Below are 26,474 nucleotides of genomic sequence, written 5' to 3' on the forward strand. Positions count from 1 at the left end.
GTTTTAAAAACAATTGAAAACAAGTGCAAATCATCCAACGAGTGGGGAATAAAGAGCTTGTGCAGAGTTTAGATTGCCCATCTTCTTCATCATGGCCGCCGGGAAAGGCGACTGCTTTGACAAGAAGTGAGGAGATACCTCATTTTGTCCAGATGGTGGCAGTTACAACAGACACTGAGGGAAGGAGGCCCTGAAAAGCGTCTAGCAAGGAGTTTGGTGAACAGAAATGAACTGTCTGTGGACACGGTTTTTAACCTCCTGCAGGTGTGATGGGTGATGGGCCACTGCGATTTGCGTGAGCATCTCTGAAGCAGGGCTCCAGACAGGGTGGCATTTGGACTGCCCGGGGAGGGACTGAGACGCTCTGAGACTGGTTCTCGTTGCTGGGCGGAGACCGAGCCCCTGAAAGTCTCTGAACCCCCAGACCCGGAGAGTTCCATTCTGATTGGCTTCTGTTGGCCCGTCTGGGCCCTGTGTGGCAGTGACACACTGGTGGTGGCCTGCCTTATGGAAATCTTTCAGGTTTGCTCTGTCTCCTGCCTGCTGTTTCTTTCTCCTCTACCTTCCACTGTTTGGTGGCCCTAATGGTATTGATTTTTCTTCCGACACTTGTGAACAAACAGGGTGTTTCTTCTTGGTTTGCAGGGTTGGATATTATCTTATGATTGTGTACTAGTTCTTGCCATTGACTCCAGGAAACTTCTAAGAACATGGACAGTTTTTTTAAGGCACTTGGATTTTCCTGACCTGTAGCAATGTTGATATCTGTGGGGCGATGTAGGGGTGGCAGTTTGAAATGAGTTTTCAGAGGACTCTTCCAGCCATAAAGGGACTCAAGGGTGACCCAGTGAGGCAGGTGATAGAAATGGTATAAACAGAAGCAGGTGCTTATTGAGAGATGGCATCAGAGCACGCAACAGTCGCAGGGAGTAAGCAGTGCTTCCTTGAAGCCTCAGAGGCCCAGGAAGAGGAGTGTGGAGTATGCTGGGCTTCCAAGTCCCTGCTGGGTGATAGAGTGGTCCTGGTGTCTACCCAATACTCCCCCCCCCCCCCCCGCACACACACAGAGCCCCAGCGGGGTCCACTTACCCCCTCTGATTGGCCATGTGTTCAGCTGACCTGGGCCCAGCCCCAGGTGTCTCAGCCAAACACAGTGGTCCCATCCCTTTGCTAGTGATGGGTTGAAGTGTGGACACGTGACACATACTGGCCAACTGGGACCTGAAGGAAGGTGGAGAGGGGATCCGGGGCAGTTCCCTCATTCCCAGAGACGTGCTTCTGGACATGACACCTGAACTGCTGTCATCTTGCAACCAGGAAGAAAGCTAGTCTGCGACAAGGGCCTGCAAGGCAAGGAAGACTGAACTGAGAGAATTGCAGCCTGGGCTGGGAGGGTTCTGGCCTGCAGCCATTCTGCCTTGGACTCCTCACGTGACCGAGCTCTCCTCTAGTTTAAGACAGTTGAGTTGGAGTTTTCTGTTCTTTGCACTTGGAACATCTTAGCTGATCCGAAGATACAAAAATTTCTTCAGTTTACTTTTCCCATAGCCATGAGAACTTTGACTCAAGTACCATGAGTCGTTTCTTTTTGGTGTAATCCAAGAAGAAGGACGGGGAAGCAGGAGAGGACAGGGAAATACAGTGACAATGGGGCAATGCCAGTTCCCAAGTGCATCCTGGGAGAGATGGCCCTGCCCGCTGACATACATTTGGGGGATGGGGAGATAAAACAATGTAAGGGGGTCCCTGCGACCCCAGAAAGGAAACAAACAATTCTCAAATCATAACATTTTTTAAAAGCCGTGACAAAAAAGATAAAAATAATTTTTTAAAAAAGGAAAAAGCACTGACATTTGGATATAAAAACAGACACAGAGAGCAGGCCCTCTAGCCATGCAGACGGACAGCAAAGAAGCAAAAGGAATTATAGCAACAGCTGGGTGGAGGCTTAAGAAAAATCCTAACAAGCAGATGATGAAAGGAGGGTAACTGTCCTCCCCACCAGTACTAACCTGAGGTGCATCAAATGCCACTGCTTTGGTTTTGTGTTGATTTGGTTTTATTTTAGCAAATAAATATTTGTACGCACTTCCTAGGTTCTCTCTTTAGCATACCCTCCATTACTCAATTGGCTGTGAATTTTTCTGCCAATGGGGTGATCAGAAACCAGGCCTGTGCAGCACGAAGGAACCACTGTTATTTCTGTCATATATTCACTGACTCACAAAAATTTATTGATCTCATAAATGTCCGACACTGTTGTGTGAGATCATTTTGGCATTTCATTGGATGCTGCCTGGTGAGGGTCTCTCTCCCTGCACACGTGCCTGTCTTCTCTAAAGGACTGTAACCTCCATGTCATATGTTATTTCTTCTATTTATAGCATCTAGCATAGTTCCAGGTACATTATAAGCACTCAAATAAGTTTTACTTAATTATGTATGAAGTAACTCTCATGCTTAAATAAGAGGAACTCTTAGAGGGGCTTAACTTTGATACAGTTGTTTTGTTCCACGATGGAAGGTGAGATTGAATTAGACTTTTTGTTAAAAGAATGCTCCCCTACTGCTTGCTTCTATACAGTTACCGAAGCTTCCAGAAATTCTTGTAAGACAGAGCGAGAGTGTATTGTTGGTAGATGACGTGCAGGCTGCAGGACTTGCCACACCACGTGCTGGGGGCTTGGCTGCTGCCTGCCCTGGGTCTGCGTAGATTTCATTTGGATCAGAAGACAGCTCGGAGGTTTACCCATGTAACCGCTGGAATCTCTGCGGCAGGCAGAAGCGAAAGGGGTCAGGGACTTTCTCCTCTGAAGGCCACAGTCCTGACTCTGGTTATGTGATACATAAATTGCAAGAACTGAGCAAATCTATGTCTGTGGATATAAGATCAAATGAAGCCTACGAAAGTCTGAAAGCAACGAGGGCTGGGCTCACAGGGCAGGGCCGAGTTGTGGACGTCCCGCTGGGTGGCGGAGGTAGCAGCCTACATGTCGTAGAGCCTGAGCTGCTCCTGCACGTCGCCATCGGACATCTCGCCAAACGTCTCCTTGTTGTCCTTCATGAGCTTGAAGATGGCCGCCAGCTGTTCTTTCTGAACTCTGTCGAGAAGAAAGGATACAGAGGAAAAAGATGCTCCTAACCCAAGGAAGAGAGGGAGCTGCTGTGAGCATCTCAGTGGAGTCAGGGCACCCCCCTCTCTCATGTATTACTGCGCTTGCTTTCCAGAATGAGAAGAAAACTAAACTCAAAACCCACTCAAAATGCAGGAGCTGGTTTGGTCTTAAAAACTCAACTTGAGGGTTCTAAATACTGGAGTTCCAAGTCTTGGGTTTACCCTGGAGATTTGGGGACTCCAACTTATCAGTTGGGTTCTGTGTTTCGGTTTCCCCTTGAACCTCCTTTTAATGTTGATTGCACATCTCACAGTGATGCAAAGCAGAAGATATGTTCCATGAAGTGGCTGGGGAATCCCATGAAGAAATTTATGGTAGGAACAGCCTTAGTTGAGAGAGATAAGCCCGAAGTGGAGGAATAAAAAACATGGGCTAGGAAACAGGGCAGCATACAGAGGTGTACACTCAGGTGCTTGGCCAAGGGGCAAGAGGCGGTGTGACCTTTCCCTATGTACACAGACACCTTATGGCCAGTGGGGGGTCCTGCCCCTCTTGCCAGGGAACAGGCCTGGCTGGAGGTAGGCTTTGTTTACGACACGCAGGCTAGGAGGCTGGGAGCACTTTCTGTTATCTTTATGAGGCTCAGCCATGCCATCTCCCCAGCACAGGACACCTCCCACGAGTGCAAACATGAAAGGGTGGAGTGAAACTGCAGCAAAACCAGGGAATGGTCTGGTTCTTGTTTGTTCAGCTCGGGTGTGCTGTGCTGTGTGGCACTGGCTCACTATTCTGTTTTCTGGCTTCTGCAGTTCCCCCTCCACACACCATATGACACCACACCACACCACACCAGCGGCTTGGCACTGGCCGCCTTCAGAGGCCATCAGCCTATGGGCAGGCTCAGACCTCTCAGCGCCTCCTGCAGCTGGATCTGTTATAATCTGCTGTGGAGTTTCCAGATGGGAATTCCCACCTGTTCTCAGGAATGTTTTTTGCTTTCCCTTTCCTGAATCCCGAGACATAAACTGTTTTCTGTTCTCCACGGTGAATCGTTTTTGTAGAGTGACGGCCGATACTACCAACCACCTGGGTTCAAGGAGCCGATTTTCCCGATTTCCCAACCAACTTTTTTTGGGATTTGGGAACAGGAAAGCGAAATAAATTCCCACGAACGGGTGGGAATTCCAGCCTGGAAACCCTAATCTGCTGTAACCACTGCAGACCCAGCAGAGCTTTGGCACAGCCTCTGGCCAGTGGCCTTGCAGGGCACAGCGCTGTCTAGGCAGGGGGACGTCCGATGTCTCGTCTTACATTTATCCTAACACTCCTTTTGCAAGAACCCTGTATCTCCCATCTAGCAGTTGGTCTTCTGACTCGAGTGGCATCTAGAATCTCTTCGTAGTGAAGTCCCAAATCCCGGCCTCTCTCCATCACCCTGGAAAGCTGTTCTGCAGTGGTTTCCGGTCTGGAGGAGAGGGAGCCTGTGATCAGTACTCTGTACCCTACTGTCCGAAGGGGCAGTACTGGGAATTGAAGGGTGTGTGACGAGCGCCTTGGATGGAATCAGCCCGGAGGTGTGTGTGGGCCCCCACCAAGTGAACGCCAGCTCGCCCCTGTGTTGGGTGGCTGTGGCACTTGCATACCGTGTTTCCCGAAAATAAGGCTTAGCTGGACCATCAGCTCTAATGCGTCTTTTGGAGCAAAAATTAATACAAGACCTGGTCTTATTTTACTTATAATACAAGACCAGGTCTTTATAATATAATGTAATATAATTAATGTAATATAATATAAAAATACCCGGTCTTCTTTTACTATAATATAAGGCCAGGTCTTATATTAATTTTTGCTCCAAAAAATACATTAGAGCTGATGGTCTGGCTAGGACTTATTTTCGGGGGAAACAGGGTATTTTTAATAGGGTGGACATAGGACTTCGTACTGTGTCAAAATGAGAGAAAGCTCAAATTTTAATGGGTCCAAAGGAGCTTATTTTTTAAAAACAGCAAAACTGAAAAAACACACAGTAATCGAGACCATCTACTCAGAGTTTATTGGGCTGAACAAAGGCTGAAAACACATTCCCAAGCCATCAGGAATCCAAGAGGCTTGGCGCCCACATTCAGAAAGTTCCAGACAAATTGAGATAACGGACCTGCTTATTGTGTCAGTAAGATCCCAGCCTGGACAAGGACATCACTATTGCTATGTGGAGACGTGTGTGCTCACAGGACAACATCTGTTCATCGCGTGGCTGTTGCTTTGTTGCCTGTTGTCCCCTAAGCCCCTGAACCTAAGGTATTAGGCCCAGAGGAGAAGGTCACTGGGAATGAGACATGCCCTGTGGTTGACATTGGACATTTCCGGCCTTCCATTAAATGGAACAACATTTTCCAGAAACTTACTGCTTTTAAAAAAATGTTTGAACCAACATATCTAAAAACTGCAGATTAGTCTGGCAAAGTATAAATATTGTCAAATATAAAATTCTGAGAAACGAATCTGGGACTGATGTGGTTATCTAGGTTCTAACTTGTCTATGAAACGTCCTAGGAAAAGGCGTAGTCAAGAAATGTATTTGAAGCAAACACTGTTGTTATTGCTTCAGCCGGAGCAAAGGTGGAGCTGCGGCTGAGGTGGTAAAAACGTCAGTGAAAAGGCCTCTTAGCAACAAGAGGGCTGGATTCAAGCCTCCTCTAAAGGGAAAATAAGGGCTACAGGAAATCAATAGCTGGCCCTGGTTTTTTGCTGCCCCGTCATCAGCTGAGCCAGACAACAAAGGCGAAGTGGCCCCAACGCAGAGGAGGGCAGTCGGCGACCCCTGACTCAGCCAGTAAGCCCAGGCAGCTCAGCCCCATTCATCCGTCCCACCTCAAAGTCCTTCATGCTTTGGCGTCATGAAGGAAAACGCAGCAGGACTGGAATAAAACTATACTGACTTTAAAATGATGGAGTAACTGACACAGTGGCTATCTCAGGGGTGCAGGGTGTGTGGAGAGCAGGGCTGAATGATAAGAAAAATTGAGGTCCAGGGAGTGAGAACAAACTCAAAACCCTTCAGCTTAACAAAGCAACCCACCCACACAGGGAGGAACACCCCTACCCCGGGAGAGCCCAAGGCATCCCCAGGGTCCTCCCAGCCACGGGACAAGTCCTGCCTCGGGATCCAGCAGATCTGTGTAGGCAAGGTGCACCCGCCAGCCTGCAAGGCTGCTGTCTGGGGGTTTCATTTTATCTCTCAAGCTTTTAAGATGCCAAAAGGAAAAGCCTTTAGGAGGACGCTAAGGGTAACTTCATTATTCTTCGGTTCTGTAAAGAGAAATAGGGAGAAAAGATCATGGATTGTACTCATTCCGTCTTTCAAGTACCATGTAGAGGGGGATGGGATGAGGGAGGAGGATGTTTGGAATTGCAGATCTCCGACACGCTAGGGCCAGTTTGCTTCTTATCACCTGCAGCAAGATAGTCTGTCCCACAAAGCTGGTGGGACCCTGCATGGGACCCCAACAGCCCGCTGACCCTCATTCTGAGTGTACGTGGCATTTGGGCAGTTAGGCAGGTCAGGTCCTACATTGGGCCGTTAGGCAGGTCTGGTTCCGGGCACTTCCCATCATTGGCCCCTGTGGCTGACTGGGACGGTCCTATCGCTCTATTCCCGCTGGCTGGGTTGTCCCCCTCTGGGGACAGCAGCAGCTTAGGACGTGTGCTCCCCCAGATGAGGCCAATGGTGTGCCCCTTTTCTAAATGACACATAGAAGCACATGGACACGCTGAGGAAACGCAGGGATCCGATTTTGGCGCCCTCTTCTGGAGGTCAGAGTCAGTGCGTGTTTCTAGAAATTCACAGCCCCTGCCTGTTCGTGGGCCTGTCAGGCAGCGGGAACTGAGACTGTCCCAGCCGGAGGTACTCTGCCTCCTCACTCCCTTGCCGTTATGCCATACAGATCAGCTTCCACTAGAACCATGTCCTTCCAGAAAGGTCAGGACAGTCCTGGGAACCTTCCGAATGGAGTGGGTGCTGAGTCCTCATCTGTCAAAGCCAGGCTGGCCTACAACCGGGGTTCCACCGTACCAGAGCTGGGAAGGGTGAATGGTGTACAAAGAGTGGATGGCGGTGCTTTGTCTTTTTCCTGCCAAACTAAGAGCTAGCCAAGCTCACCAGCTTCACCAGCTCTGGGGGTGAGGAGGACATCTTGCTGGGAGGACTGTCCAGCCACTCAGAGGCTGGATGTGTCACCTCCCAGAGAAGCTGCGGTAGGAACCCACGGACTCCCCCTAGCCAGGCAGAGGCAGTGCCAAGGACGCCTGTGAGCCCCAGGCCCCAGGGGAAAGCTCGGAGGAGGAGGAGGGCAGACAAAGCAGGTCTTGCTTAAGCAGCAGCTGCCTCTGGATTTACAAACTTCACCACTTTCTGCCCCTTGGGCAGAAGGAATTGGATCTGTGAGCAGTTCCAAGGATGGGGATGCCCAATTAAACGTGGGGGGATGAATTTGGGGGCTGTTGCTTTCAGTCCTGCTTCTTAGGGGCCATGCCCTGAAAACTTGTAAACCGAGGCTTCTGGGTAATGCTGGATCATGTGACCACTAAAGATTTAGGCTCTAGATACTGTGTGTTGGCTGAGTTTATAAATTAAAGTCAGGGACTTGCAGTATTTATTTGTTCACTGGCTTGCAACTTGACTGGGACCCTGAGTGCCAAGGAAGGAATTAGAAACAGGCAGAGTTTGGTTGAAAGAATTTGACAGGCAAAGAAGAGAGCACACTTTTCACTGGCTTGTGGTTTTAGTGGTTTGACAATCATATGCATGTTATTTTTCATACTGATGATTCCAGGGCAATTTTCTGGACTCAGCTGGCACCAGAACTGTTTTACACCCCTCAGTTCTCTGGTCCCCACCAGAATTATCATGCTGTAGATGAAAAGACAAAGCCAAACTTGCCAACCTCTGCAACCCCAAGCATCACCATGCGAGGAACAGAAGCAATCGCCAGAGGGGTGGGCATCAGGGGCCCCACACAGGGGCACAGGGGCTGACCACATGCAGGGGCGGGAGGGAGCAAGCAGACAGCATGCTGGGGAGGGGCAGTAATGAAAATGAGCATGGGGTGGCCGGATGGCTCGGTTAGTTAGAGCGCGAGCTCTGAACAACAGGGTTGCTGGTTAGATTCCCACATGGGCCAGTGAGCTGCGCCCTCCACAACTAGATTGAAGACAACGAGTTGCCGCTGAGCTTCCGAAGGGGCAACCGGATGGCTCAGTTGGTTAGAGCGCGAGCTCTCAACAGCAGGGATGCTGATTTACTTGTAGCTGAGCTGCACCCTCCACAACTAGATTGAAGGACAATGACTTGAAGCTATGGGCCCTGGAGAAACACACTGTTCCCCAATATTCCCCAATAAAAATTTAAAAAAAAAGAAAGTGAACATGAACTCCAGCCCCACCCTGGGAGGGGCTGTGTTCAAGGGCTGTGCTGTCATCAAGTCCCTCCTCAACTTGGGGTACACCAGTGATAACCACAGCCTGTGGATGAGGGGATGAAAACTTCACCCCAAGGGAAGTACTCGGGCACAGCCCTAACCCCACAGAACAGGAAAGTGTGAATCGGTGATTCAGAGAGCCCCAAGGTTCCAGTGAGGAAAACCCTCTTAGGCAACGCAGTCTGCTGTCTACACAGAACGGAGTAAGGACTCTCCATCCCCATTCCTGGGGCCTGGCGTTCAGTCCACTAATTGGTCTTTCCTATTCTAAGGTCCCTCACATCTATCTGCCCACACAGACTAAGGACGGGGTCTTGGCCATAGCTTCTGTCCACAGGGTCCTCGGAGAGACACAGGTGCGTCAGGCCCTCTCCATAATCCGGGGGCTGCAGCTTTTTCTGTAAGGAGCTCTTTTAGGCTTTGTGGGCTACGTGGTTTTTGCTGCAGCTACTCAACTGGGCCACCGCAGTGCTGGGAAAATGAGCACAGTGGTGTTCCACTCGCACTGGACTTAGTAGCACAGGGCGGTGGTCGGCTAGCGCTCACTGATCATAAAAGTTGGCCTGTTCCACAACTTGGGAACACAGGTTTCTGCTGCTCACTGGTCTCTCAGCTGCATCACCTTCTTAGGGTAAGACAAGCTGCAGGTGACACCATGTGCCTTCCCCGTCCCCGGGAAGACAGTTCTCCCCCAGCCTCACAAGAGGGCGCTAGCCCCCCACCAGCTGGCCCATTAGGCCCACCCGGGACTTGTGTCCAAGAACCTGGCGTTCCCTGGGAAAGGGGTGTGTTCACCCAGTGATCCCTGCGCCGGAGAAGAAGAGGCTCGGCGCACAGAAACGTGCTCATTAGTTATGAAGGCGGCAGAAGAGGAGAGGTTTAGACCGGTCAGTCGTGTTGGGGACACATTAACAGACAGAATGAGGGAAGCACCACTAGTCTAAGAAGTCAGGCTCCTTACCAAAAGGATTTGCAAGAATATTTGTGGCTCAGGACCTAAGGAACTTGCTACAGGGAAGTGAGGTCAGAGGTCAGCTCAATCCTGAAATATAAAGGCAGCACACCCAGTCACACCAGAGGCAGCGTCGTCGCAGGGAGGATTGGGGGCTTCCCGGGCTGCCTTCCCCAGCAGGGCCTTCCTCTGCCGGGCTTACTGCCACCCCTCTGCCCCCAGGGGAAGAGCCTCCGAGCCAGGTATGGAAGAACTGGGGACAGCGCCAGAAAGGATTCTGGTGGGCTGGGTGTCTTCAGATTTTTGAAGGATGCTGGGTGGCTTGATGAGCGTAATGGAAGGGTTGGCTGGGCTCTGCATTCCGGAATCACAAGCCCTCTGTTCCTCTCTGGGTGCTGGGGAGTGGGGGTGGTCGCCCAAGCCCCTCTGGGTTGCTGGGCCCAGAAAAGGCACCGCGCCCATTTAGACTTCTGCTTGAACCCAGGGATTCCAGGCCGCAGGCCGCCGGCGCGCACGCGCGGGGCTCAGGGTCAGACCCGTTCTCTCCCTGGCCTTCCCTGGCTGGCCCAATGGCTGCTTCCCGAGCGCCTTAGGTACCCTGGCGGGATGGAGTGGAGAGGAATGCGGAGGGACGCGGCTGGGGTGGGGGCACAGCCCAGTTATAAAATGAGCAGCTGCGCAGCTGCACTCGCCTCAGAGCTCCGCGGAGCAGAACAGATAAAAAATGACCGCAGGCGCCGGGCTGGGAGGGCGGCCGAGGAGGCTGCCAAACGGCTGAGCATGAAGAATCGCGCTCTGCCGTGAAGTGATAGATTGGTTTTGTCATGAACGCTGCGTGTAAGTGAACAGCCGGATCCGCTCCAGGCTCTTCCCTGGCATCTTGTTTTTCCCTTTCCAGTGGGGGGTGGGGTTGCAAGGAATGGGCTGGGCCCCCTCCCCCCACAAGGGACTGTCTCTGGGGAAATCAAGCCTGGCTGAATATTGCCAGGACGGGAAAGAAGCCCTAAAATGAAAATGGGGAATGGTCAGGGGGATGTAGCTTGCAGGAGGCAGGCCTCCTCTCCTGGCTCCTGAATGAAGGGCACAGTGAGACAGTGAGGGCTCCTCCGCGAGTCCCACAGAAAGCTGAGCAGTCACAGGTGGAAGTGAGGCGAGAGGAAGGGAGGCGGCCTACCTCTGTTCCTCCTCCAGTTCCTCTCGGGTCATCATCTTCTTGTACTGGTTTCCCCGCAGCTTCCCAGGGCTGTACTTGAAGGAGAAGGCCTCTCCTGCAGAGAGGGCACAGGGTAAGAGCCCGCAGAGGTTGGGGCCCTGGGCCCCTCCCACAAGTTCCGAGTCCCCTCTGCCTTTGTTAGTTTCAAAGAACCATCTCGGCCAGAGAGGGTGCCCCCCACACACACCTACCTAGTGCCAGCTCAGGTGCTGCCCAGCCTCAGAAGGGACTGGACTCTCACATTTTCTCACCTTGCACCTGACAAGCCCTCCTCCCACACCCTTCCCATGAACTCCTACAGAAACGTAGGAACTATTTTAGGAAGTCCAAAAGTGGCTACATAGACAAATATGAGACAGCCAGAGAGAAGCTAGCACCACCCTCTACAATACGGCTCCATCGACCAAACGGGACCCTTCCAGGACTAGGCTAAGCCACAGAGATAGCTGGCTGTCCCTCTCACCAAGCCACCTTCTGCAAGGCCATTATCCCCTCATCTGAAGCCCCCGCCTCCCATTGCTGCCATGCTAATTATAGTCAGTTGGAGGGAGCTTCTCTCCGGAAAGCAGGCTGTGCCAAGGTGCTGGCTTCCCTGCCCTCCTTGGGTCCCAGGTCTGGAGGGCAGCACGGGGACCCCTGACCGCCTGCCAAGGTCCTCCAGTCTCCTGGACTTGAGGCCCATATCCCACTCTCCAGGGGTGTCATGTCAGCCAGGCTCACTCTCTCCATGCCACAGCTGCCTCCCAACGAACAAAAGGGCAGCTCTTGAGGCCTGAGGAGGGCACACCAGGGGGTTTGGACAGAAGAAAGCAGAGACGTGACATGGAGCGAAGGCAGGTGCTAGGCACACAGGCCAGAGGGAGGCAGCACACACGCCGGTGAGGGCTGCAAGGGGAGAAGAGAAGAGCGCCCGGGGGCATACCCTGGGCTGAGTATCCTGGTGGAGAGTGTCCCTTGGGGGACAGTGCCCTTAAGTGGTCCTTCAGCCCAGCAGGTATAGGGTACATGGCCTCTGGCCAACCTGGGGACAAAGGCTGAATGGCTTGTCTTATCTAATTTCCATTAACACATGAAGCATTAAGGGAAACGCAGAGACCAGCAAATTACCCTTCCACAGGGATATACTCTTTCTCAGTTCTGTTCTAGAAGGTTCACCTCTCTGTCACTCCAGTGTCAGGAATCTCAAACACCTCCACATCCTGCCTGCCAGCCACCCTGACCTCCAGCTGGCAGCTGTCCCACATGATCAGATAGGCTGATGTGGGCTCCAGGGGAGGAAGAGGCCTCAGTCTCTCATATTCAGCTTCTCTCTTGGCCAAACAAAGATGGTTCTGGATGCAAATTCAGAACATGAACATTATGCCGTGGGGATTGTGTTGGCCTCTCACCAAACATGGCTTAGAAGGCCGGCTCTGGTGTGCATGTCTTCCCGCGGGTCCCTCACCCCGGCCGCCAAGTGCTCAGGGGCCGACACCTCTCCTTAGGGAGCAGTTACTGCATTTGTACAAGGATTAAGGTGCTGTGCATGCATTCAACAAACATCTAGTGAGCACTGTTCTAGGTACTGGGGATGTGGCAGTGAATAAAACACAGCCAGCAACGATAAGTAATTAAAATACAGAGTTTACTCTTGGCCATGAGAGCTCTGCAGAAAAGGATAGCAGCGGGGAGAGGGAGTCAGGAGGGGGCTGCTTGGAAGTTTAACTGTGGGGAGGGGGTCAGGAAGGGCTTTATAGATCCAGCAAAGCAAGGAGGCCAGTGAGACAGGGTGGCAGAGAGCAATCGGACAGGAGGATGTGGCCTGGGAGTGAGGGGCCAGGGGCTCCAGGTGACATGGGGCTCCGGGGAGAGGCAGGGGGAAACCCCCACTCTCATTAGCCTGGCTCTGCCCTCCTGGCCAAGCTCTGCAAAGGACTGGAAAGCACCATTCCTTTCTGGGCCCAAGGAGGCAGGAGCATGTAGCACAGGGTTTGGATGGCTCGCGTCTCGGGGGTCTGGGAACTCCGCTGAGTAACTCAGGGCCACGTTTGAGGGGCCTGGGTCTCTGGTTACCAGGAACGCCCTGAAAAGCCTGCCACAGGCGCTGGGTCACACGGAGCTGCACTCAGAGTGAGCTCGCAACCAATGCTTGCTTCTGGACCTCAACAAGAGGCAACAGAACACCAGTTAACCTCGACGTCAAGGCCCTCGCTGTGTCTTAGAAAAATAAAACATAAAAAAATGCTGCCAGCTGAGTACTATTCAAGGTTTCAATTTATGGGGCAGCTCTAGTTTTATTAGGTTGGTGCAAAAGTAATTGCAGTTTTTGCAATTATTTTTAACCTGTTAAACCGCAATTACTTTTGCACCAACCTAATACGGTTTTTGAGCCAGAGAGACTTGAAAAGGCTTTCACGTAAACACAAGCATGTACCAAGTGATACAGGGCCGCTTCCAATTTTGCTAGACCAGGAAGGTTCGATGTGCCAGCCCCCGGGGAGGGGGCACTTCCTCCTGCAGTCTTATGTGAATCCAGAGTCACTTAGGGAAGACATTTTAGGGACTCGAATCAGTTAGCCTGGGGCCGAGCTGCTCATGGCAGAGGGACTGGGAGTCCACTCCTGTTTTTTTCTGACAGCTGAGGCCATAAACCTATCCTCCCTGTCTTGTCAGGACTGGCAGGAGGTGGCTGGGGTGGGGGGTGTCCAGGGGAGCAGTCAGATGAGGAGGGAGCGCCCACCCAGTGACGAGGCCCATGACTGGGTCTGGGGCTCAGAAGAATGGTCTGCTGAGCGTCCCAGGGACATTCGGCGGCCTCAGCTTTGGTCTTCTGTGTCCTCAAATCACTAACAGGACCTACTAATGTGGCAGGGACAGAATCCAGGGCCCCCGGTCCTTCAGGTAACCTGAGAGAACCAACAGCTCGGAGGGAGAGCCCCCAGTAAGAGGCCAGTGTCCACCCCACCATTCCCCCTGCCTTCCCCCTTCCTCTGAGGCTGTATTGAGAGAGGCTCAGGGCCTCAGGGGGAAGCTTTGCCCCCCCCAGCCCACACCAGCCTCAGCCTCAGTTATTGCATTCCTGCAACCGTCTCTTTCCATTGCTCCTGCCAGCAGTCGACTTAAAGTCACAGCAACAGTCTTGCTTTTTAAAAAATATGAAATATTTCAAACATACACAAAAGTACAGCAGTAAGTCCTCCGTGTATTTGCCACATAGATTTCACAAATGTTGACATTTTGCTATTTTTGCTTCAGTTTTTTGTTGTTGTTTGTTTTTTAGTTTGGTTTTGTTTTTTTAGTGAAATAAAAGATCCAGCAGCAGAAGCCCCGCTCCATGTTTAGTTCGGTCTGTTTGTCTGGGGTGCTGGACCCCATGGGTGTCCAGGGCAAACACACCACTTTCCACCTGGTCAAGTTCAAATTGGTCGGTTTCCTCAATGCCGTCACTCTCTTCTCTTTTGGTAGCCTGGAATCCCATGGCCAGGGAGGTCTGGCTAGTTACTAAGAGCTGCTCAGAAATCAGGCGTTTTCTCCCCTGGGGCCTTTATTCTGCAGAAAGCACAGGCAGTAGCCTGTGAGTGGCTTTAGTTTCCATAAAGCAGGTCAGAGATACTTGGAGTGAAACGTGAAATGCATAAAGTGGTGAGGTGACGGGAGGGGAGTTACCGTGTTTACCCGAAAATAACCGGAAAATAAGCCCTAGCATGATTTTTCAGGATGACATCCCCTGAACATAAGCCCTAATGCATCTTTTGGAGCCAAAATTAATATAAGACCCGGTCTTATTTTCGGGAAAACACGGTAAGAGGCACTGCAGGAAACAGAAGGTCAGCGTGCTCAGTTTATTCACAAGATGGACCACCTGTATTTCTCCAAATACAACTCACATTTTATAGATGGAGAAGTGGAGACGGAAGGAGCCAAGGAAGTGGACAGGGCGATGGGTGGAGGACGGCGGGGGGTGGGAGGGAGCAGCCTCTGGCCTGGAGGGCCTCTGGGCCATGCAGGACTCCACTTCTTAGCCCCCGTCCCGTATTCCCTCACCCTCCATCCGCTCCCCTCCTCCTGCCCCTCAGATCCTCAGCTGGAGATCCCAAGGGCCCACAGCGTAGTCCAGCCTCCACGGCCAGACACGCGAGAGCCGGCCTGAGTGGGGAGCAGAGATGTGTGGTCTGACGACCGGGTCCTACTCACCGTCGTCTTCCTCAGGCCCTGCTGAGCGTGGGCCCTCCTCGCCATCCTGCTTCTGCTCCTCTTCCTACAAGGAGAGAGAGGGTCAGTGCCTGGGCACGACAGGGCGGTTTACTCAAGCACTGCCATTCGGGTGTCTGACCCTCAGTAAAAGGGGGCACACTGACCGCTGGGCACACTCGCAGGAGAGATGTCCCACAGCAACGTGGGGGCCCGAAGTGAGTGACCCCCTTGGTGAGGTGGGGCAGCGGTGGGCACAATGTGGGGGAGAGAGGAAGGGACTGCCAAGGGCCAGCCTGGCCACACACAACACCGGCGCCTGTCCTTTGCGCTTGTCCCAGAGGAATGTGTGGGGGCCACAGTCAACAGTGGGTGGAAACTATGACATCAGCACAAATGCCATTTGGCCAAGGTGATGGGAGGGGGCTCTGGGCCGAGGAACGGTGGTTTTGACCTTGCACCTCAGTCCTTTCTCGAGGTGGGTGCTAGTCAAAGCATCTGGATGCTATTTTGATAAGTGACCTGGGGACTCCCACCCCTTCCCTATAGTGAGTGGAACAGAAGGCACAAGAGGAAAGCGGGTGGGTTATCTGGGGCCCAGGGCCGGGCTGGGCATCAGAGAAGCTGCATTCACAGTCTCAGGCTCCATCTGTGCTCCCTCCGACGTCGTTTCTATCCCTAAGCATTTCGGTGTCCATTTTCCCAAAATTGGAAGTCCACCTCCTTCAGCCTGGTTCTCTCCCACACACAGACACAATTAACAGATGGCCAGAAGGGACGTCCTGGGATGGCCTTGGTGGAAGAAAGCAGTGATTTCAACTTGCAGGAATGTTGGAGGATGAGAGACAGGCTCCAGCTCTGAGGGGTTGAAGGGTGTGGCGAGGGGACCTAAGGTCCAAGGAACTGTGACTTAGCAGCGCAGTGAGCAAATATGGAAATACCTGCAGGTTTAAGAGGGGAGAGCAGGCATGAATGAGCTGCCCCACCGTGGAGAAGGCAGCACAGCGGACAAATCCAAACCCAGGCCTTTAGCACTCTGATTCTGGGGTCCAGCCAGTTTGCAGCTGGAGCGCTGAGCGTCAGGCAGACGCCAAACTAAACAGTGAGCTGAGCTGGGAGGCCAAGTTTGCACAAGCCCAACAGCCGAATCTCAAAGGGCTTTGAGTCTCTTGTGATTTTCTGTCTCCTGGGCCACACAAAATGCAGCCAGGAGCGGGGCGGGAGATAGGAGCTGGCCCTTCTCCACTTAGCCTCCCTCAGCGCCATCCAATGTGGGCAGTGCTGCCCTGAGCACTGCTCAGTACCTGGGGTTTTGGTGTCCAGGCGCCTCCTGGATTTTGCACACAAAGCATCTTCGTGGCACCAAGGAGACACACCTTTGTCCCCACAAACCCACTTCTAGGGGTGCTCTGGGTTAGAAAAGCATCTACCGGCGTTTTTATATGATGATTCTGACTGTGTGCAGCAGAAAGCAAGACAAAACGGGAAACAAGTCCATGTTTATGCGTAGGATTAAATATATTATAGCTAAGTATGTTTGGTTAATATGTTCACCAAAATATGAACAGGTTAAATATATTACATCGCAAGTATACCATCCAACACTGCATTCGAAAGGCGGCAACCAGACGTAGTGATGGGAAGATGCATTAAGCTAAATTAGCAAGAGGAGAAAGCAAGCAGCAGCCCAGTGTGAGGAGTGCAGTCCTCGGTGCAAATGTTAAAACGGGAGCGCACATATATGCTCATAAATGCAGAGAACAAGTTTTCTGCAAGGACACGAAAGATGCGGTTAACAGTGGCTACCTTTGGGGAGAGAAGCGGGGGCAGCTTTTCATCTTCCACATTTCAGTATAATTTGGATTTTCTAAATATACATGAATGACTCTTTTAACAGTTTTTAAAGATGCTGTACAGCTGTTTCTGAAAAGTAAGATTTGGCTATTGTGTCTATTATATAATAATAAACAGCCATTAACCTATTCAGGGCTGGACCCCCAAAAATAGCTTAACACTGAGACTAGAGAGATGAATTCTCCTATTATGTTTGAGACACAAAGATTAAAAAGAAAATAACAAAAGCCAGCACAGTCCCTTGTCCTTAAGTAATTCGCAGTCCAATAGGAAAGACACAAATAACTGCCACTCGGTGAGAAATTCAGGAGCCATGGCAGACACTGTCATCCCAAAGAGACATGGCTGTCAGTTGACCTGCCAACACCCTCCTGGGGAAATGCTCGTCCACATTTGGATTTTGCATTTGACTTTTAGTGTGTGGTGTTTTTTAAACTGGTTGTGACCATTTGGTGAGTCATGAAAGCAATTTAGTGGTTGCTACTAGTATAGTACCTCGGTTTTCGAACGTCTCCGTTGACGAACATTTCGGTTTACGAACGCTGTAAATTTTATGGATCTATGGTATCGTTAGATAGTAAAATTCATGCTAAATTGGCAGTTTTAGGGGTTGATTTTAAAGGTCTGGAACGGATTAAACCATTTTGCATTACTTTCTATGGGGAAACCATGCCTCGGTTTTCGAACGTTTCAGAACTCGGTCTTCCGGAACGGTTTACATTAGAAAACCGAGGTACCACTGTATTTTTAAAAATGTGCAGCCAGTCTTAGTGTGGTTTTAAGCCTTAGTAACTTCAGAAACACAAATGCTACAAACACCAAAAAAATGACATTTGAAAGGTTAGTCATTTACATTTTAAATATATTAATGTTTCTTATTCAGATTCATATAATGTGACCACTTAGTGCTGTACATGGCTCTAGTTGGTTTTCAGACTTTGAAAACATGGGCTGATGGTCAGTGACTAAAGGGACTGACCTTTGTGATTTCAGCCCTAAGAAGACTTGCTGCACACATGACAGTGTTTGGACATGCTGACCTCAGGAAGGTCGACCAGATCTCCAAGGCGCCCATGGGAGAGGCCTCTCTCTGCCCATCTGGCCAGATTCTGGCAAACACAAAGAATTAAAATGAAAACAACATTCAAATGTCAGGAAACTAAGTGTAAAAGACATTTAAGTAAGTAAATATTCAACTGATGTGCTTTGTAGGTTTGAGGCATTTACACTTCTTAAGTTATTAAAACTTAAAACTGTACTAAGACTTTGGAGGGCACGCCTGTATCCCAGAATTAAAGACAAATAGTGTGGTGTGTGTGGTAGAGGTAGGTAGCATTTTTCTAAAACCTCTGCTGTGGTTCTGTGCCTTTATCTATGGGGATGCAAATTAAAATCAATTTTTCATTGTGAGACTTAATGAAGTTTAGCAAACACTGTAAATTGGACACTACTTTTTGTTTGGATAGAAACCCCCTTCTTTCAGAAGATGCCTCTTGAAGCCTGTGGTCCTGGTGGGAAATGTCAGCGCCGTCAGACTCCACCCCCTCCTCGCACCAGCATGTGGCTGCGACCCAGGGGCCCAACTTCTGCTTTGGGACAAAGGACCTCTGGTCTCAGAGCTGTGAGGCCAGGAGCTCGGGAGGAGAGGCCCTGGCTCTGTTTGCTCCAGAGGCCATTTTACCCCTGACTTTCCCTGCATGTGAGCCACTCAGCTCCCGGGTCTGTGCACGCGCACCTGACCTAGTTTCTGTCCCTAACAGCCAGAGAGCCCTGACCACTCTCACTGTCCCTCACACCCCACTTTGCAAGCCCAGAACATCTCAAGTTCTCCTGGGTGTGTGTGGGGGGAAGAGGGTGGGGGGGGGGCGTTGCCTGCATTACATTCCAGATGCAAAGCAGTGGTGGTGGGAGGAGGGTAGCAATGAAGTAGTTTTCAAACTGTGCTCCAGGGAGGCACCCCAGGGCCTCACATTTATCTGGGCTATTAGTAGGCTTTTAGATAACGTCAAAATAGTGGAAAGGATTCCATAATTTTTTAAATTTTTTTAAAGAAAGAGGTTTTTTTTGTTGTTTGTTTTATTGGGTAATATTGGGGAACAATGTGTTTCTCCAGGGCCCATCAGCCCCAAGTTGTTGTCCTTCAATCTAGTTGTGGAGGGCGCAGCTCAACCCTGAGTCCAGTCACTGTTTTCAGTCTTTAGTTGCAGGGGGCGCAGCCCACCATCCCATGCGGGAATTGAACCGGCAACCTTGTTGTTGAGAGCTCACGCTCTAACCAACTGAGCTATCCCACCACCCCCGCCCCCATTATTTTTTTAAAAAGGTAACACATCACTGTTTTTACATTTTGCCCTTATTTTATAAAAAGGATGGAAAGTGGAAGTGGTGGCCTTTAGCCTTAGACCAGTGCTCTTTGCTTCAAGGAGGTGGACTTGTGTGCAGTCGTGAAGGAAAGGAATAAAGGAAAGCATGTACAGCATGCTAGAACTGTGCTGTCGAAGCCTGTGTCTAGAAGAGCTGATAATTAGGAATTTTACATTTGCAACACCTGATCACATGTTCCAGCTTCAGTTCTGCTTTGGCACAAGCAGTTCTGCATGTGTATTTTCAGGAACACTTTGTGCATTTAAGTAAGACGGGGTTGGCCTTAATGAAGGGGAGCTCAGCCAAGAAAGCCTCAAAGGGGACAAGAATTCTGAGCTGGGTGAGATGAGATTGCCAGGCGTGGAACAGCACAGCGTTTCCAGTGACTCTTTGGAGTCTGGTGTGATTGCAGGGAGGGGAGTGGTCAGGGCCTGGACCATGGAGATTTCTATAGGACAAGGCATCGAGGAGCCCTGGAAGCTTTTAAATGGGGAGAAACAGGATGGGAGCTCCCTTTTGGAGTGGGATGTGGGAATGCATTGGCAAGGGGAAAGCTAGGACGAGGCAGGAGGGACTCTGAGAAGAAGGTTCAGAGCTTAGGTGAGAGCTATAAAGGCGTGAACTGAGAGGCTGACGGAATCTGGCCCTCAGCTCCACGTCTGTTGAATTAGGCAGCGAAGGACTGGCTGAAGGACGAGCCAAAAGCGATCCCTCGGGGTCTGGAGGTCTGAGTCCCACTCTTGGGACTGAGTCCCCTGGCTGGCGGGACAGCTGTGCCACACAGCCCTGCCAGGACCACATCTGGAAGCAGCACAAACATGGCGGCTGCTCAGAGTGCTGGCCTCGAACCTCACAAAAGGCTGTCACTGCTGCTTTCTCGTCAATGCCCTTGGTCTCGAGTGTTGCATGGCATCAGGTGTATGGGCTGAATCACGTTCCTCCCCAGATTCATATGTTGAGGTCCTAACCCCCAGTCCCTCAGATTGTGGCTGTATTTGGAGACAGGGCCTTTAAAGAAGTGCTTCAGTTAAAATGAGGTGGTCAGGGTGGGCCCTAATCCAATCTGACTGGTGCCCTTGTAAGAGGAAATTTGGACCCACAGAGAGACACCAGGGGTGCGCCTGCACAGAGGGGAGACCGTGAGAGGACACAGGGAGGAAGTGGCCATCTGCAAGCCAAGGAGAGAGGCCTCAGGAGAGACCAAATCTGCCAACACCTTGATCTCACAGTTCAGGAGAGAAGAAATTTCTGTTGTTTACGCTGCCCAGTCTGTGGTACTTGGTTATGGCAGCCCCAGCAGACTAATACACCCTGCTCTAATGAAAGTAAATCAATTTAATGAAAATTGTGAATTGCTGACACCCTCTGAGACAGAGAGCTGGCGTCATCCTGGCTGGTCCCCAAAGCAGGCCCAGGCTGAGACCCAACCACAGTCACTCCACTGTCGCAGCATTCTGTTACTGGGTGGAGTCTAGTCTGAACTTCATGTGTGCTGGGAAACTTTTCTAATTCAGCTTTTTCCTCCAACAGAGTGGGCAGGGTGGGGCAAAGCACAGGGGAAGTGCCTCCTGACACTTGTCAGGAGCCCAAGACCTGGGTCCCCCAGAGACCAAGAGGGGAGGGGTGGCAGATGGGACAGGCAGGTGTCTTAGGGTACAGAGGGACTCAGGGGGAGGCTTCTAGGAGCCACTGAGAGCCGGATACACACCCTGCAGGAAGCCAATTATGGCTAATCCAGACTGATCACAGCACTAAACAGAGAGATGGAAGGACACGGGCAGAGAGATGGAGAGAGGAAGAGAGAGAGCAAGATGGAGAGCATCAGAAAGACACAGATATCTGTCTGTCTGTCTGTCTACCGAGAAGGTTCTACCCTTGGGTCCTGCAAACAGGATCCGTTGGGACCTGAGCTACCTCCTGCTGTGACCACACCAAGCCCCCGTATTAATCTGGAATGATTTTAGAGAACAGCCTCTCCACTAGGCAGGCAGAGAGGGAGGCCTAACTCCCGTGGGAATGACTGTCCTTCCATCCCGTTGCAGCGGGCAAGGACAGAGATAACAGGGGGCTCTCAAGGGGCCTGCACACACTGCCCTGCAGACCAGCTCAGGAGGGTCCCCACATGGGCACCAAGAACAGCAAGGGGCAGGGCCACCGCCCAGCTCCCACCGCAGGTGCAGCGGGTCCAACGGTGCTCCCTCCTTCCGGAAGGATTCCATTAGGCAATCAGGCTGCTCATCTTTGGCATTCACAGGGGTGAGCAGAGGGAGCAGAGCTGGCGCCAGCACGGATGCTGGGCAGGAGGGCAGGCCGGCGGAGGTCACAGCTAGTTCTCTACACAGGCACCATCAAATCAACTCAGCCACCGCAGGCCTCCAAATGACAGCTCCAGACTGAGGATGCTCAGGCCATCTCTCTAAATCCCTATTTGCAGCTGGGAAGGCATGTCCCTGGTGACAAGGAATTTATGTCTTCTTGTCCCAAACCGGCCTCCTCTCGGCTCATCAGTTTTTCTGTGGTCTCAGCAGCATCCTTGACGCTTCATCATGGCCCAGGGTCGTTGAATCCAGCCTGATGCTCCCATTCCAATGTCTCAGCCCTCCCCTGCCTTTGAAAGGTCTCTGGGACTCAGCCTCTCCGTTCACGCTCCTGCCACAACCACTCTGCCTTCACACGGCACAGCATCTGTCACCCCACTCTCCGCCAGTTCATCTGCTCTAAGAACACAAAGCGCTGACCTCCTGATGCGTTTCCTGCTCAAAACCCCATAATATACAGCTGCCATGTTCAATGCAGATCATCCCAGCTTCCCAAGTTGTCCTTCCGGTCTCCGCGAGGCCAGTCTCTTAACGGCTTACTTGGAAATGCTCTCCTCTCCCACCCACTGGCTATGCCATGGGGGGGCAGGGCGAGCTGGAACTTCGGTTCCTCCTTGGGACCAAGGCCTCCCTTGGGGACAGCATGTGTCCTTCCCTGGTCACCTCTGGGCCCTCCAGCTGCCTCCATCTAGGCAGGGGACTTCTGAGGTCACAGGATCTGGCTTGGACCTTGGACCGTCCAGAGCTCAGTTTTTATCCTAACCTTGGCGGGGGGGCGGGGGGGCAGAGCCCTGGAGCTCTGTGGGGGTACTGCTGGGACTGCTACGAGGAAGAGGGGGAGGAATAGGGGCCATGACCCTCGCCAGGGCAGTCCTGCCTTTGCTTCACGCACTGGCCTCCATCTAAGATCGAAGAGGGAAAAAGGTATCGAGTACTTTAAAAAATGTTAGAAAACCATTGATCTCCTGCGGCATCAACCCAGTACAAAACTCTAGTTGATAAAACCTTGGACGAATTGCTGGTTATCCAGTCTCTGTTTGAACACTTCTAGCCTCGGGGAGCTCACTACCTTCCAGAGCGGTCTGCCTCTTTGGGCCATTATATATAGCTCTAGAGCAGCTGAGGCCTGGGACACAAAGAGAACTAAGGCTCCAGCCCGCTGCCCAGGGCAGCCCTACGAGGGGGCGGCACCTGCCTCTTGGCAGGAACCAACAGCATTTCCTTTCTTTTTTGTTCTTACTGCAGCTTATTCATTCAAGAAGTACTTCCTGGGTGCCACTGTGTGCTGGGTCTGCTGTGGGAGCTGGGGATGTGGCCGTGAATGTGGCCGGCAAGGACCCTGTTCTCAGGAACTGACATTTCACTGTGGCAGACAACGCACACTAAAATAAAGGTGACGTCACACCGTACAGAGTGCCAGCACTTTACGTCGCTGAGGTGGTCAGGGACACAGAGACCTGAAAGGTGAGGAGGAGCGAGCGTGTGAAGATGTAGGCTGGGAAGGGTCTGCCAGGCAGAGCAAACAGCACACGCCACGGTCGGACATGGCATGGGCCTGGCTGGCTAAGCTCTCGGAAGGCCTCTGTGGCTGCAGAGGACGCGGGGAGCAGCTGGGCAGGAGGCAGAGCCGCAGGGTCCGCCGGGCTTGTGGGCCGTGGTAAGACTTTGGAATGGATTCTGCCTGCGCTGGAAGCCACTGCAGGGCTGTGACAGGAGACGAGGAGGAGGTGTGATTTCTGTGTTATAAAGGTCACACTAGCTGCCAGGTGGAGTATGGGTGGGGGAGGGCTGCATGTAGGGATACCAGTTCAGAGGTTCTTGAACAGCCCAGATGAGCCCTGGGACTGGAGCGGAGATTCTGGAGACAGTTACAGGCCATGCTGATAGTGACTATGGTGGGAGAGAGGGAAAAGAAAAAAGAAGGGTGACGCTGGGCTCCGGGCCCGAGTAGCTGAGGAAGCAGTGGAAGAACTCTGAGTGCGATAAAGAACACAGGGAGGGAGGGGCGACAGAGGGCACGCCACGGGGCACACTCTCCTCAGACATGTTGGTCTGAGGCGCTTTTTCGGCCACTGAGGGAAAATGTCAAGTGGGCACCGGGCTGTCTGAGGTGGTGCTCAGGGAGAGGGCTGGATGGGCCAAACTGAGCATCATCAGCTGTGGGTCAGGAGGAGGATTGTGGCCATGGTGTCCTGGAAGGTGACAGTGGTGGCCCCAGTCCAGAAGGAGTCCTCACTTGATATTACGGGCATGAGCTTTTTTAGTGGGGACAAAAAGCAAAGGAAGAACACTGTGGGGATGGGAGAGAGAGAGAGACTGATGCTCTTGTCACAAGCTGTACAACACCCCAGGACAGTTGGACGGAGCCGGCCTGCAGGGCTGAGTGTTCAAGTCCTGACACCATCCTGGTGTTCGACCTCATATCCGCCTTCGGGCACAGTCACAAGCCCTCCACACTGTGTCGCTCAGATGACCAAGCATGCCAGACTCAGTCCTATCAGATTAGCAGTTTGGGACATCAGAAGCTTCATAAAAAACACCCTGGGGCAGCAGCAGTCCGCACTCTCCCTGACCCTCATCAGTGGGTTTTAAGTCAATTCTCGTCTCTGGATTTCGGGGTAAACAGAGAAGGTGGAGCACAGGGAAGAAACTAAGGGATTGACAAACTGCGAGGGGCGGAGGAAATGAAGTCACTGTGTTGGGGGCAATGAGGCTGAAGAATTTTGACCGTGACCGACTTTAAGGATAATAAGAAAAGACAGGTGGCCAGGGTTGAAAACTCTTGAGAGGCCCTGTGGGGACAGAGCCCCAGAAAGTAGTTTCCAGGCTCTCGGCCTCACGTGGAGGAGTGCTGGCTCGGGTAGTAGATGGCCGTCAGCTGTGGCTGATTGGCCGTCAGCTGTAGCCAGTTAGCCAATTAGCCGCCAATATAACTGCTGCGGCTACGGAGGAGAGTGGAGGAGAGAGAATGGGGCTAGCAAGAAGATGGTGGCTGGGCTGGCAAGCGTGGGTGGCGGTTTGCGGACAGTGTGGATCCAGCCTCCAGTGAGAGTATAGAGCCACCAGAGAGAATATAGTGGTATGACTCCCCTACCTATGGCTCCGTGGGTGTTCCTTTTTGGCCTCACCATATCCTGCGTTATGTGGGGAGCGGGAGCAGAGACCCCGCCGGACGCCCTGCACGACAAACGGCGCAGCGAGCAGGGTCTCCCGCATGACAGGCCCCAACTGTAGGAAGAGCACCCGTTTTAGGCTTCCTGAAGAATAAAGACAAGAGTAGTTTGACCCTGGAGTAGGGTTCCCCTTCTCACAGGCTGCCACTGGGTTGGAGGTATTTTCCTGTCTTGAGATGGAGCTCAGACTCTGAGTCTTCAGCTGGGAGAAAAACTATCAACGCCATGGTCACAGAATTAGGCCCTTGCTGAGAATATGCCCAAAGCTGTCTCAGCCAGAGGGTTCGCCGTGTAATATTTACCTGAAAATATTAAGCACATACAAAGGTACCCACCCCTACGCACGCCATGAGAGGAGCTCATGACCGGAAAGGAGACAATCACGGATTGTTAGAGTCCTAAGAGACATCAGAGATCACTTTAGTTCTACCCTTTCGATTTGTAGGTGGGGAAACTGAGGCCCAAATGTTAAGTGACTTCCCCAAGTCCCGTGGTTCTTCAGAGGCAAAATATTAGACAAACAAGTTCCATGAATTCTCGCACTGGGTTTCCTTTGGACCATTTAATCTCATGAGCTGTTCCTCAGCCACAGGCCAGGAGAACGGAACCGATGAGTCGACCTGCCTGGCGTGAGGAAGGTGTCCTTTTCAGTCTCGAGCAGGCAGTGGTGCCAGCGTGTTAGTGCCCTTCTAACCCGGGAGGAGGTTTCTGACCCTGATCTGAATCCTGCTCCATCCCTCTGTCCTGAACGGAGGCAAACGGAGTGGTCAGACTGAGGTTCCAGAAATGGTTTGGCTGCGAGGCATCTGGCAAGTCTCAGGAAGGACGTCCACCCGTGGCCTCAGTGGGTCTCACTCCACCCACACTGCTTTGGGCTGACTCCCTGGCAGAGAGCAGGGCTCCATGAAAGAATCTGTCTACGAGCGTACACGCTCAACATTTTGTTTCTAACTCCCCAAAGCTAGGCAGCTTTTTTCTTAACGTGTTCTTTAAAAATGTATTACTTCTCACTGAGGAGAAAATTCCAACTGACAGCTAATTTTTCTGTGTGCAAATAAAACGCTTTAGCTCTGAAAGGAAGAACAAAGTTTAGCCATTAGGAGAGCCCCCAGACTTTTTCTCCTATGAAAACAAATTAAATTATGAACTTAAACAACTTTCTAAAACATACCCTATTGCATGACTGAACACTGAACTGTTTACAGCCCCGTTCTATTCAGTTGGTGCTCATTATCGTAATTACTGCGAAAACTATTACTGTTCCATGTTCTGCTTTTTTCCCTTACTTATTTCTACCGATTTGCTAATTAATCCAATGTCCTAATTAATGGACATTTGGGTTATTTCCAGTTTTTCTCCCAGCAAATCACTAGACCTATTATAGACTGATTGTGTTCCCCAGAATTCGTATGTTGAACGCCAAACCTCAGCGTGATGGTTATCTGGAGGTGGGGCTCGGGGAGGTAATTAGGATTAGATGAGAGCATGAGGGTGGGGGCCCCCTGCTGGGATTAGGAAGGGACCAGAGCGCTCTCTCCACCATGTAAAGAGACAGCAAGACGGCAGGTGTCTGCAAGCCAGGAAGAGCGCTCCCACCAGGACCCACATCTGCAGGCGCCTTGATCTTAGACTTCCAGCCTCCAGAACTGTGAGAAATAAATGGCTATTGTTTCAGTAATCCGATCTGTGACATTTTGTTACAGCAGCCGAGCTGACTAAGACAAGATTCCAGAGTGATATGAACAACTGCCAAATATCTATTTGGCCCTCTGCTAGCTGGCTTCCGCTGTTGTGAAGAGGACAAAAAGTGGGACCACGCTGACATCACCAAGGTCAG

At 51.6% G+C, this 26,474-nt stretch overlaps 2 protein-coding genes across 5 annotated transcripts in view; one reads left to right on the top strand and one right to left on the bottom strand.

The window, feature by feature from the left end:
• METTL23 (methyltransferase 23, arginine) overlaps positions 1-26,474 on the top strand; it is a 121,068-nt gene that overhangs the window by 74,731 nt on the left and 19,863 nt on the right. Inside the window, exons 8-9 of the mRNA XM_019745468.3 lie at positions 22,710-22,928; positions 26,341-26,469. The gene's annotated coding sequence lies outside the window, so the exon portion shown is untranslated. The remainder of the gene's footprint in view (positions 1-22,709; positions 22,929-26,340; positions 26,470-26,474) is intronic.
• MXRA7 (matrix remodeling associated 7) overlaps positions 2,037-26,474 on the bottom strand; it is a 28,422-nt gene continuing 3,984 nt past the window's right edge. The window contains exons 2-5 of one of the 4 annotated variants that reach the window (XM_088802419.1): positions 14,932-14,995; positions 10,720-10,813; positions 9,555-9,635; positions 2,037-3,101 (exon numbers count right to left, since the gene is read on the bottom strand). In XM_088802419.1, coding sequence (XP_088658545.1) covers positions 9,602-9,635; positions 10,720-10,813; positions 14,932-14,995 — 192 coding nt within the window. In that variant the 3' untranslated portion in view covers positions 2,037-3,101; positions 9,555-9,601. Of the gene's footprint in view, positions 3,102-5,146; positions 6,426-9,554; positions 9,636-10,719; positions 10,814-14,931; positions 14,996-26,474 lie in introns of those variants that run through there. The other 3 variants (XM_088802418.1, XM_019745453.3, XM_088802420.1) reach the window with 3 other exon arrangements.

The sequence above is a fragment of the Rhinolophus sinicus genome, chromosome 12, assembly GCF_057876585.1.
Source record: "Rhinolophus sinicus isolate RSI-liver-muscle chromosome 12, RSI-T2T, whole genome shotgun sequence".
Taxonomy (NCBI): Eukaryota; Metazoa; Chordata; class Mammalia; order Chiroptera; family Rhinolophidae; genus Rhinolophus; species Rhinolophus sinicus.